Source organism: Scyliorhinus torazame, chromosome 2 (genome assembly GCF_047496885.1).
Source record: "Scyliorhinus torazame isolate Kashiwa2021f chromosome 2, sScyTor2.1, whole genome shotgun sequence".
Classification (NCBI taxonomy): domain Eukaryota; kingdom Metazoa; phylum Chordata; class Chondrichthyes; order Carcharhiniformes; family Scyliorhinidae; genus Scyliorhinus; species Scyliorhinus torazame.
Window position 1 is genome coordinate 267,425,380 of NC_092708.1, and position 13,862 is coordinate 267,439,241.

Consider the following 13,862-nt stretch of genomic DNA (forward strand, 5'->3'; position numbering starts at 1 on the left):
TCCTCAATGCAAGTTATCTTCATTCTCCTGCAGAGTCCCACCAATGGCTTAAACGCCCTGCCCATGAACTTGGGCATCATCACAAGAACCTGCTGCTGCCACCACAATATTGATGACATGTCACACACTACAGTGGGAGAGCGCCTCACGCCCTAGTCCTGGTCGTCCCCAAACCAAGAGGTTATGAGAGCATCCCTAGTTCTTCAGCACATGCTTGCCCTGGCCATGACCCAAGGCCCTTCCTCCTCCTTCATGGGTTGCCCCTTGCTACCCTCCTCAACCTCCTCATCATCTGAGAAGACATGGCGCCCCCATCTCCACCTGGTCTCCCTCTGCAGTGCCAAGTTGTGGAGCACGCAGCAGACCACAATTATGCGGGATGCCCTCCGAGGGCTGCATTGGAGAGCACCACCTGACCAGTCCAAGGCAGTCCAATCGCCTGCTCGACCAACCTGTGCGTTGACTCATGGGCTTCATTGTAGTGAGTCTCTGCAAATATTTGTGGCCTCTACACTAGCATCATCAGCCACCTCCTGTGTGGGTACCACCTGTCTTCGAGGAGCCATCCTTCCAGACTCTGCTCTCCCTCAAAGATGGCTGAGATCTCAGAGTGCTCCAAGATGCAACTGTCATGGACCCTCCCTGGAAACACATCTGTGCATCGTGTAGTGAGAAACAAGTTGAACACTGAGGCAGTGTTATCCCTTGTGGTTCATGAATAGTGCCACATAATATCATGGAGATCATAGGGCCATGTGGGTGCAGTCTATCACACCCTGCACCCGGGGCATGCCTGATAAGTGGGTGAAGCCCAGGGCACTGGCGTCCTGATTCGCCTGGTCCCAGTCCAAATTTATATACATGTGGGTCCTCGCATAAAGGGCATTTGCTACCTCCCTAATGCACTTGTGTGCGGCTGATTGGGGAAAGCTACCCAGATCACCAGTGTTGACCTGAAACAAGCTGCTCACATACATGTTCAGAGCAGCGGTAACTTTAAGGGCCTCAGGCAGTGGGTGTCCTCCCATTCCATGTGGTGCCAGCTCTTGCTGGACAAAGGTGGTCCATTGTTCCCCAGGACAGACGGGGTCTTCTCCGGCACTGAAACTCCGACATCTGCAGGAAAGATGTACTGTGTCAGGAGACTATTTGTCGGAAATGTCTTCTACGAGGTTCCACCTTCTGTGGTGCTGCTCCCAGGACAGCTGCGGGCTTGGCCTCCATCTCCTCTGCAAGGTGCTGGTCCTGACTATGTGCAGTGACATGTTGATGTCTCTGCTGCTGCTCGATAGTTATGGGTAAGAAAGCCAACTCAACTAGCACCATGATTCGGTAGAATCAGGCACTGATAAGGAGATAACACCAAACTGAGCATCAACCATCCATGCCTCTCGCTCCACTAAGCTTCACACCCTCCCCCTCACATTATAGCCAGTTGACCCTCTCAACTCCACATGGATAAGGCACGTGGACTCTTGAGTCTCAAAGGCACTTTACCCCCAACCATTCCTTCACTGTTGCCCCTCCACCCCGGTGTTAGACGAAAGGGCAGTTGAGTGGATGCATGGGACCAGCTTCTCCATCCACACAGAGGACCTCGAAGATGCTCCCCATCATGACTTTGAACAGGTGAGTGAAACCAGACATCATCATGATGCCTTGCATATCTGTGTAATGTTTATTCTTGTATGAGCATTGGAGTTCAAAGCTTGGGGCCAATGCTTCCAAAGGGTTATGAACTTGTCTCCAATCAGTGGCACTGATGTGTAGTTCTGCAGATTTCATTGACTAGTCAAGGTTGGGTGAAGTATTATTTCAAGCAAATGACCCCCTCTTGTGGCAGACGAGGCACAGCTGATTCGAGGGAAGGCTGTAATTAGCATGACCAACACGTCCCTAGAGGGCACCCTCGTTCTCCCAGGTCACAAGGGCTGCAGATTTGTCAAGCCTTCCATCAGCCACAGCCATCCACCCAACACTAATTCCTGACATTCAAACTTCCCTGGCAAGTGGATTTGAACTTTCATACAGCTTAACGCCTCTGTCCCCACAGTGCTGCCTGAGTGTGGGATTCATCTGATACTGCAGTCACCCTCCTCGCAGTGAGGGGGCCTTCATGCTTCATGAGGCCGAGATGCACCCCATTCTTGATTCTCCAACTCTGTCCTTGCAGCCTGGCCTCTCATGGAACCCCACCCAAGAACCTCTCAGCCGCTTTCAATGCTGACCCTCTGTATTCAGCTCCTCCCACCCACTTTTTAGCTCCCACTATGGAAGGACACTCCCTTACCGGTGATGGACAGAAGAGGACACGGGAAGTGTTCCCTTAATGCCAGCCTTCAAAACCCTTTAAAGCAAGGGCCGCCCTGGCATTCCAGGTAGGTAAGGCCTGGTCCCTGCCCCGGAGTTTGCGATATTGAAACCGCACCCCCACCCACCCCGAGATGAACTTATCTGTGACTCCCGCATCCTTGCTTTAAAAACTAGAAGCAGAGGGCACAGCCTCAGACTGAAGGGATGATCCTTTAAAACAGAGATGAGGAGCAATTTCTTCAGCCAGAGGGTGGTGAATCTGTGGAACTCTTTGCCGCAGAAGGCTGTGGAGGCCAAATCACAGTGTCTTTAAGACGGACATAGATAGGTTCTTGATTAATAAGAGGATCAGGGGTTATGGGGAGAAGGCAGAAGAATGGAGATGAGAAACATATCAGCCATGATTGAATGGCGGAGCAGACTCGATGAGCCAAGCGGTCTAATTCTGCTCCTATGTCTTATGGTCTTCTCCGGTGCCACTTGAACTTTCAACACCCTGGAGGGTGGTGGCTGCTTGAATACACACCTCCGAAATCCCCTTCAGAAGTGAGGTCACTAGGTTCATGTTTATGTAAAGCTGTTGTAAATGCGTGACGGAGCCTGATGAATGTTCACTGAGGGGTGGGGGAGGGAAGTCCCGGAGTGAGTGCTCGCTAATGACATTCTAATGTATTAAAATGAGGTTCCTGGGCTCCTGCTACATATTTTGCGATACTTTGCCAGCGAAGGGGTTGAAAATCGGAAATTGCGATCTTGCTGGAGAGATTAGTGCTTTCCGATTCTCTCCGGATTTTGCACCCGTGTCGCTGATCCCGCACACGGCTAGTGTGGGCTCAAAATTGTCCCCGGTGTCTTTGAAATGGGATCTTATATCCACCCGTGTGGTAAACACCACTAGTGGTATATTGTATGTATTACGGCACTGCCCGTATATTACAGGTATGGCGGTAAATCCCTGTCTGCTGGCTCTGCCCAGCAGGCGGTATATAAATGTGTGTGCTCTCCTGTGCTGCAGCCACTCTGGTTCCAGCTACAGGAGGCACAACATCTTGTGCAATAAAGCCTCGATTGTACCACCATTCTCGTCTCGTGGTAATTGATGGTACATCAATTTATTGAACAAGATTTTAAAAGATGGATTTCCTCATCAAGCCTGATCGCCCGCAGCTGAGCCCTCAAGCAGCCAACACCACGTCACCTTCGACCACTGGCTAGCCTGCTTCGAAGGCTACCTCAGAGCAGCCACTGAAGAACCCTCGGACTCGCAGAAGCTCCAAGTCCTCTACTCACGGGTGAGTCCTGACATTTTTCTCCTCATGCGGGATGCGCCCACCTACTCGGAATCGATGACGCTCCTGAAGGGGCATTACGTTAAACCGGTGAACCAAGTGTACGCCAGGCACCTCCTGGCCACGAGACAGCAACTCCCCGGGGAGACTCTGGATGATTTCTTACAGGCCCTACAGATCCTCGGTAGGAACTGTGAGTGCCAGACAGTTTCGGCAGTCCAACACACCGAACTTTTAATTAGAGACGCTTATGTCACGGGCATGAAGTCTACGTACGTCCGCCAGCGACTATTGGAAGGGGGTACGCTCTATCTCGCGGGGACTAGGCAGCTTGCTAATTCATTAGAAGTGGCCTCCCGTAACCTGCAGTCCTACACCCCCGACTGCGCGGCACCCTCGTGGGCCCCACCAGCTACCGACTCCAGCTCACCGCAAGCCTGCGCCGCGCGGCAGCCAGCCAACTCTGGGGGGCCCCAAGTGTTATTTTTGTGGACAAAGCAAACACCCCAGGCAGCGCTGCCCGGCGTGGAGCGCGACCTGCAACAGGTGTGGGAATAAAGGGCACTTTGTTTCTGTTTGCCAGGCCCGGTCGGTCGCCTCTGTTTCCAGGCCCAGCATTTCTACACCCCCCACGTGCGACCCAGGGGCGCTGCCATCTTCCCCTCCGCAAGCCACGTGCGGCCCGTGGGCGCCGCCATCTTCCCCACCGCAAGCCATGTGCGCCCCGTGGGCGCCACCATCTCCGGCGCCATTTTGGACCGCGCCTCAGGACCCCTGCTCATCTGGCCGTTCGCTGCCTACTGCGACCTCCGCCTCAGCCCGGGACCTCCCAGCACCTTCCGCAGCTCGTCTCCATCACCCTGGACCAGTCTCGGCCCCGCAACCTCTACAATGACAGTGAAGACCAACGGGCACGAGACGACCTGCCTCTTCGACTCCGGGAGTTTCATCCACCCCACTATGGTAAGGCGCTGCTCCCTCCCGGTACACCCCGTTACCTAGAAAATCTCCCTGGCCTCCGGATCCCATTCCGTTGAAATCCAGGGGTACTGTATCGCGACCCTCACCGTCTAGGACATAGAGTTCAGCAACTTCCGGCTCAAAGTCCTCCCCCACCTCTGCGTTGCCCTGTTGCTCGGCCTGGATTTTCAGTGCCATCTCCAAAGCCTGGCTTTGAAATTCGACGGACCCCTGCCACCCCCCCCCCCCCCCCCCCCCCCCCCCCCCCCCACCATCTGCGGCCTCACAACACTTAAGGTCGATCCACCGTCCCTGTTTGCGAACCTCACCCCGGACTGCAAACCCGTCGCTACTAGGAGCAGACGGTACAGTGCCCAGGACTGGACCTTCATCAGGTCGGAGGTCCAACGGCTTCTGCGGGAGGGGATCATCAAGGCCAGCAACAGCCCCTGGTGAGCTGAGGGGGGCATAGGGCCGCCGAATTTAAAGGTTAAACTCTGGAGGTTACATTGGAAATCTAACCCTAGGAGCGTGGCAGCGCAGAGGTGAGGGAGGACGTAGAGGCAGAAATGTTTTAATTCCCTTCCCTGGACCGTGAGGTTCGCTACGCAGAACCCTTTGATCCCTACAGAGTGAGACCCGGAGGCCAAGGAGATTTTTTGATTAACTGGGTGGATGGGAAGAGAACAGCACCTTACCGTTTTGGGGTGTATGAAGCTCTCTGTGCTCCCGGAGTTGATCAGGCAGGATGTATTGTGCCCATTGATGAGCACGGTCGTCGTCGCGGTCGAGAGCGTTCGGGGCCGAGACTGGTCCAGGGTCACCGAGGCAAGTCATGGCAGAAGTTGGAGGTTTTCCTCGGGCGGTGTGTGGTCATCCGAACCGGGGTCCTGAGATTCCAGCCAAGATGGCGGCGCCCACTGGTCGCACATGGCTGGGGGTGTGCAAGATGGCGGCACCCATCCATCGCATGTGGTCCCCGGGGAACAGGATGGCGGCGACCGGGGCCCGCACATGGCTCTGGAACAGGAAGATGGCGGCGCCCGCTGGCCGCAGGTGGCTCGTGGAGAGGGTTGGGGTGGTGGTTACGGTTCACCCCCGGAGACCACCCAGGCCTGGCATACCGCCACAAAATGGCCCTTTTTTGCCACACCCTTTGCAGGTGGAGGAGTGGGCCGGGCGTGCTTGGCTTGCCCGCAAAAATAGCAGCGGGGCCCCCCGGGGTTGCCTGGTAGTCGCACAGCACAAGCTTGTGGGGGGATGGGGGATGCATCGGAGTCGGCCGCGGGGGTGTTCCACGCTGCCCAAGGAGCAGCCGCGCGGCCGGGTACATAAGCTTGGGCGTTTCGGGAGGCCACATCCAGGGAACTAGCAAGGACCCGTGCTTCCTTGAGGCCTGGTGTCTCCTTTTCTAGCAGCCGCTGGCGGATTTGGGAGGACAGCATACCTGCAAGGAATGCGTCCTGGATCAAAGGTTCTGTGTGGTTGCTGGCTGAAACTTGTGGGCAGTCACAGTTCCGACCTTACACCAGGAGCGCACGGTAGAATTCCTCCAGCAATTCCCTGGGGATTTGTCGCCTCGTCGCTAGCAGACCTGGTTTACTGGGCGAATATAGTGTCCTTTCAGCAGGGTCATTGCTGCCTCGAAATCGTCTGCATCATCGATGAGGGTGTAGATGTCTGGGCTCGCCCTCGAGTGGAGAACTTGCAGTTTCTGGTCCTCCGTAGGTTCAGTCGTGGCCGTCCTGAGGTACCCTTTGAAGCGCCCCAGCCAGTGTTTAAAGGTTGCCGCTGAGTTTGCCGCGTGGGGGCTGAGTTGCAGACACTCCGGCTTGATTCGGAGCTCCATTCTTTAAAATCTAGTCCAAAAATTGATGCTCGATCAACTCCAGAAGCGAGATTGGAAGACAATTGAAGGCTTTATTGGACTAGATGTTTCCCCCAGCAGCGCAGCAGGTACAGGATGCAGCTGCTAGGGAGACACAGGCCTTACTGGGCGGAACCAGCAGGCAGGCTTCGCCAATGATATTGCTGTCTCAGGTACCACCCACACCAATGGTCTTACAGCATCAACCTGGGTACCGTAGTACCGACTACCACAAGTGTATCGAGGAATATGGATAAAATTAAGACATAGATAAGCCATGAGCTGAATAAGAAGTGAAACAGGCACGTGAAACTGATTGGTTTCCTCCCGTTCCTACATCACACATTTGCACATTTCAGTGGGGGTCACTTGGCAACACCCAAGAGCAGAAAAGATTTCGTATAGATCAGGCTGCTTTGTATTTTATGATGCCTTTTTGAACTTAACCATTAAAAATAACACTTTTGGTTTGATATACATGTAACCAGCTGAGTGAACCTGCTGCATAGAACCCATAGAATCCCTGCAGTGCAGTAGGAGGCCATTTGGCCCATTGAGTCTACACCAACCCTCTGAAAGAGCACCCACCTAGGGCCACTCATCCGGCCTATCCCTGTAACCCGGTAACCCCACCGAACACTTTGGACACTAAGGGCCATTTAGAATGGCCAATCCACCTAACCTGCACATCTTTGGACTGTGGAGGAAACCTGAGCACCGCAGACATGGGGAGAATGTGCAAATTCCACACAGGCAGTGACCCAATGCCGGAATTGAACTTGGGTCCTTGGCACTGTGAGGCAACAGTGCTACCCACTGTCACAGTGCTGCCCTAACACTACATTGTGCCGCCCACACTATACTTTCTGGCTCATTCACAGCAGGGCTCACAGTAACTAGAGTCAACTGGAACCTTTCATTGTGCTCTCAATCATCGATTATTTACCGCAGCAATTGATGACACCAAATGCAGGGTGATTTGCACTTTTGTGTCTTCCCTTCAGTATCTCTTGGGTGCCCATGACACACATATGCAGATGCATCTTTGTCACACACAAGCATATGCAAAGAACACAGTGGGAAATCGCCGAAACCATGAGACCCGAGTGAGGACCTATCCTCGGGAAAAACGTAACAGAGGGCACCCTTAGAGGTGCATACTAGATCATGACAGAAGTTATTGTATTCCACGGATAAATAGAGAGATCAGAGCGAAACTGATTTATAAAAGGGAAGTGAATGATTTAATTGGGGCTAACAATACTGAAGAAATTGCTGAGGACTATATAGAAAGTGCAGTGTGGAAGGGACGAAAAGCCGGCAGATAATGAAAAAGAAAATAGTGAAAGCTTTTCTAAGGATCTAAAAAGTAGAAGAATAGTGAAAGGTAGTGAGATTCAGGGGTGAAGGAAGAACCTAGTTCTGGAGGGTGAAGGCAAGTCAGAAATACATTAATATTTTGCATTATTCAATGATGCTGCAGGTGAACTGTTTATGAACTACAGAATCAACTGTTAGAAAGAACCAGAGCTAAGGAATTGCGATGACTGTACCCTGGGCTGTTGAAAGAAGTCAGGGTGAGAATACAGAGGCTCTGGTAATCATTTTCCAGTCCTTCTTAAGTATGCAAAGTGTGGCGGGCAGCACGGTGGCACAGTGGTGCCAACGGTGCTGAGGACCCGGGTTCGAATCCTGGGTCACTGTCCGTGTGGAGTTTGCACATTCTCCCTGTGTCTGCATGCGTTTCACCCCCACAACCCAAAGATGTGCAGGATAGGTGGATTGGCCCCGCTAAATTGTCCCTTCATTGGAAAAAAAATAATTGGGTACTCTAAATTTTTTTTTTTTAAAGTATGCAAAGTGCACTTTGGAACTGGAGAGTAGCTGATGTAACACTTCCATTCAAGAAAGGAGAGCAAGACAAACTGGGTAACTAAACTAGTTAATCTAACACCAGTTGTAGACAAACTCAGGGCTGATTTTCCATTGACGGGGGCATCTAGCCATTGGCTACTGGCGGGATCTTCCGGTCCTGCCGATGTCTGCGTTGTTTTGTGTGGCTTTCCCATCCCACCGCCAGGGAGCCCGCTGCGGGGGGTTCGCCTTTGGTGGGACTGGAAGATCCCATTAGCAGGAAGAGTGGAAAAATCCTGCCCTGAGAATCTATAATGCAAGATAAAAGTAGCAAAGCATTAGAAATGGGGAGCTAATCAAGGAGTCAGCATGGATTTGTCGAAGGCAAGCAGTGTTTGACAAACTGTTATATTGTTGCATTATCTGTAATGAGTCGGGAACTATATTGTTATGCACATGTATATCCAACATGCTACATCAGTCACTATTGCGCTGCAGTCAGCTGTTGAACTACAATGGGCAGGATTCTCCGATCTCGTCCATGGCAGTATCCATTGTGAGCGCAAATGGAAAATTTGGCGTTCCAGCCAAGACCCCACCCCTTTTAGCAGCACTGGAAAATCCCAGCCACGAATGATGATGGAAGATTTCAGCCAGTTCGATAGTCACAACGCACATGGCGAGATGAAATAACAGGAGCGATTCAGCGGACACAAGTTAAAGTCCACTGAACAGCAGGATTAGCGGCGTGTTTCTTGGTACTTTGCCGGTTTATTTTGGCCTCGATGAGGAACTCCCTATCAAGGCCACTCTCAAGTCATTTCCAGCCTGACAGTGCCACCTGGGCACCCTGGCAGTGCCAAGATGTCCAGGTGAAGGGAGAGTGCCAGGATCGCCACCCTGCCCAGTGCCTGACCACCCAGGGGCCTCAACTCCCCTTCGAGCCCCCAACCCCTGAGGTAATATCATTACTGGTTCACGACTTTGAGAGGCCGGTAAATCCCGGGTCTCAAGTGAATTGTCGAGTGCATATTTAAATGAGCCTAATGGCAATTTAAATATGCGCACTTGGATCTCGCCCAGCGAGAGCGAGATCGGACATTCCATTGAATCTCGCAAGATGTTTCAAGTGTTGCAAATCTTGATGAAGGTCTCTCACGAAAATCAACTAGCAATATTTGATGAAAACCCTAGCTGTACTTTTCTTTCTTCTTTGTTTCAAACTTCTGACAGCCACAAGACATATCACAAACTTAATAAGAGTTTGTTTCAGAAAGTGTCCGATGTAGGGTAGGTGAGTTTTCACAAGATGTTAAAATGGTTCTGGTTCCTGTTACAAGAGGCAAAAAGGTTTACTACTCAAGAGACATAGAACAATCTTGGAAGATCAGCTGTGATGATCTTACTGAATGGTGGAGCAGCTCAAAGGGCCCAATTGTATATTCCAGCTCCTATAGTTATGTTCACATGATTAACTGTTTAACATGTCCTCAAGAATGTGCCCCCTCCCCCCACTCCACTCCCACTACATCTCACCTGCTTTATAGTCAGTGCAGCCTGCAGCCGGGATCTCCGGTTTGACAACTCATCCTTTAACTGCTGCCATTGTTTCTGGAGGGTGGTGACCCATCTCCTCACCTCCTTCTCGCCGTCCATACTCCGCTGGTACAGGTGCTGGCCCTTCCTCACCACCGAGAAACAGATGGACTGATGGCAATTAAACTCAGATTCCAAGACCTTCAAATAAAGCAACACAATTATATCAATTCAGAAAATGGGAGTGCAGAAACCCCTACTGCACTGAACGGGCTCCAGAATCACATCTATCACACCCACTCCATAGTGAGGGATACAGGCTCCAGTATCACACTCACACCAGCCTCACACACTGGCTCCAGTATCACATTCACTCACAGTCTGGGATGTTGCTCTGGGATCACACTCAGTTACAGTCTAGGACATTGGCTCCAGGATCATACTCACTCAGTCTGGGACGCTGGCTCTTGTATCACACTCACTCACATTCTGGGACACTGGATCACATATCCAAGCCTTCTCGAAAATGAACCCACGGAAAGCAACGGGTCCTGACAGAGTCCCTGATCGTACACTCAGACCCTGTGTGGACTAACTGCCGGATGTGTTCATGGACATCTTCAACCTCTCTCTACTCTGTTCCAAGGTTCCCACCTGCTTCAAGAAGACCACAACTATACCGGTGTCAAATAAGAACCAGGCAATGTGCTTCAACGACTACCGTCCAGTGGCCCTGGCATCTAGCATTATGAAATACTTTACTTCGAGAGGTTAATCATGAGACACAAACTCCAGAATGCCTTGATCCACTGCAATTCGCATACCGCCACAGCCAGTCTACAGCAGACGCTATCTCCCTGACCCTACACTCATCCCTGCAGCATCTCCTACATCAGACTCCTCAATACCGGGGCTCCACAAGGCTGTGTAATTAGCCCCCCTACAATACTCCTTATACACACACGATTGTGGGGCTAAATTCGGCTCCAACTCCATCTCCAAGTTTGCTGATGACATGATCGTAGCGGGTCGGATCTCAAACAACGATGAGTCAGTGTACAGGTGGAAGATAGAGAACCTAGTGGCATGGTGCAACGACAACAATCTCTCCCTCAATGTCAGCAAAACTAAGGAGCTGGTCATTGACTTCAGGAAGCGAAGTGTCGTACATGCCCCTATCTGCATCAATGGTGCCGAGGTGGAGATGGTTGACAGCTTCAAATTCCTAGGTGTAAGCATCACCAAAAACCGGTCCTGGCGCACCCACGTCGACACTACTACCAAAAAAGCACCTATACTTCCTCAAGAAATGAAGGAAATTTGGTGTGTCAACATTGACTCTTCAGAATTTTTACAGATGCACCATAGAAAGCATCCTATCTGGCTGCATCACAGCCTGGTATGGCAACTGCTCGGCCCAAGACCATAAGAAATTACAGAGTCGTGAACACCGCCCAGTCCATCACGCGAACCTGCCTCCCATCCATTGACTGTGTCTACACCTCCCGCTGCCTTGGGAAAGTGGGCAGCATAATCAAAGACCCCTCCCACCCGGGTTATTCTCTCTTCCAACCTCTTTCATCCGGCAGAAGATACAAAAGTCTGAGAACACGTACTAACAGATTCCCCACTGTTACCAGACTCCTGAATGGCCCTCTTATGGACTGAACTGATCTCTCCACACATCTTCTTGACTGTTGAAGCACTACATTCAGTATGCTTCACCCGATGTTTATGTCTATGTATTTACACTGTGTATTTATCATTTGTCCTGTATTTTTCATGTATGGAATGATCTGCCTGGACTGTACGCAGAACAATACCTTTCACTGCACCTTGGTAAACATAACAATGAATCTAAATCTAAAACACACTCACTCACAATCTAGGACATTGGCTCCAGCATCACACTCACACCATGCTCTCAGACACTTGTTCAGTATCACACTCACGCCACACTCAGACACTGGCTCCAGTATCTCACACACACAAAACTCTGGGACACTGGCTCCAGTATCACACTCACACCACATTCTCGGACACTTGTTCAGTATCACACTCACGCCACACTTTCGGACACTTGTTCAGTATCACACTGACTCCACACTCTCAGACACTCGCTCCAGTTCACACTCACACCACACTCTCAGACACAGGTTCCAGTATCACTATCACACCACACTCTTAGACACTCGCTCCAGTATCACACTCACACCACACTCTCGGGCAATTGTTCAGTATCACACTCACACCACACTCAGACACTGGCTCCAGTATCTCACACACACAAAACTCTGGGACACTGGCTCCAGTATCACACTCACTCCACACTCTCAGACACTTGCTCCAGTATCACACTCACACCACACTCTGGGACACTTGTTCAGTATTACACTCACACCACACTCTCAGACACTCGCTCCAGTTCACACTCACACCACACTCTCGGGCAATTGTTCAGTATCACACTCACACCACACTCAGACACTGGCTCCAGTATCTCACACACACAAAACTCTGGGAAACTGGCTCCAGTATCACACTCACACCACACTCTCAGTCACTGGCTCCAGTATCACACTCACACCACGCTCTGGGAGATTGGTTCCGGTATCACACTCACGCCACACTCTGGGACACTGGCTCCAGTATCACACTCACACCACACTCTCGGACACTGGCTCCAGTATCACACTCTCACCACACTCAGACACTGGCTCCAGTGTCTCACACACACAAAACTCTGGGACACTGGCTCCAGTATCACACTCACTCCACATTCTCGGACACTTGTTCAGTATCACACTCACGCCACACTTTCGGACACTTGTTCAGTATCACACTGACTCCACACTCTCAGACACTCGCTCCAGTTCACACTCACACCACACTCTCAGACACAGGTTCCAGTATCACACTCACACCACACTCTCAGACACTCGCTCCAGTATCACACTCACACCACACTCTCGGGCAATTGTTCAGTATCACACTCACACCACACTCAGACACTGGCTCCAGTATCTCACACACACAAAACTCTGGGACACTGGCTCCAGTATCACACTCACTCCACACTCTGGGACACTTGTTCAGTATTACACTCACACCACACTCTCAGACACTGGCTCCAGTTCACACTCACACCACACTCTCGGGCAATTGTTCAGTATCACACTCACACCACACTCAGACACTGGCTCCAGTATCTCACACACACAAAACTCTGGGAAACTGGCTCCAGTATCACACTCACACCACACTCTCAGTCACTGGCTCCAGTATCACACTCACACCACGCTCTGGGAGATTGGTTCCAGTATCACACTCACGCCACACTCTGGGACACTGGCTCCAGTATCACACTCACACCACACTCTCGGACACTGGCTCCAGTATCACACTCACACCACACTCTCGGATACTGGCTCCAATATCTCACACACACAAAACTCTGGGACACTGGCTCCAGTATCACACTCACTCCACACTCTCAGACACTTGCTCCAGTATCACACTCACACCACACTCTGGGACACTTGTTCAGTATTACACTCACACCACACTCTCAGACACTCGCTCCAGTTCACACTCACACCACACTCTCGGGCAATTGTTCAGTATCACACTCACACCACACTCAGACACTGGCTCCAGTATCTCACACACACAAAACTCTGGGAAACTGGCTCCAGTATCACACTCACACCACACTCTCAGTCACTGGCTCCAGTATCACACTCACACCACGCTCTGGGAGATTGGTTCCGGTATCACACTCACGCCACACTCTGGGACACTGGCTCCAGTATCACACTCACACCACACTCTCGGACACTGGCTCCAGTATCACACTCTCACCACACTCAGACACTGGCTCCAGTATCTCACACACACAAAACTCTGGGACACTGGCTCCAGTATCACACTCACTCCACATTCTCGGACACTTGTTCAGTATCACACTCACGCCACACTTTCGGACACTTGTTCAGTATCACACTGACTCCACACTCTCAGACACTCGCTCCAGTTCACACTCA

At 51.4% G+C, this 13,862-nt stretch overlaps 1 protein-coding gene across 1 annotated transcript in view; it reads right to left on the reverse strand.

The window, feature by feature from the left end:
* Window positions 1–13,862, reverse strand: part of sptbn5 (spectrin, beta, non-erythrocytic 5) — a 400,397-nt gene that overhangs the window by 331,567 nt on the left and 54,968 nt on the right. Inside the window, exon 10 of the mRNA XM_072486950.1 lies at window positions 9,820–10,020. Coding sequence (XP_072343051.1) covers window positions 9,820–10,020 — 201 coding nt within the window. The remainder of the gene's footprint in view (window positions 1–9,819; window positions 10,021–13,862) is intronic.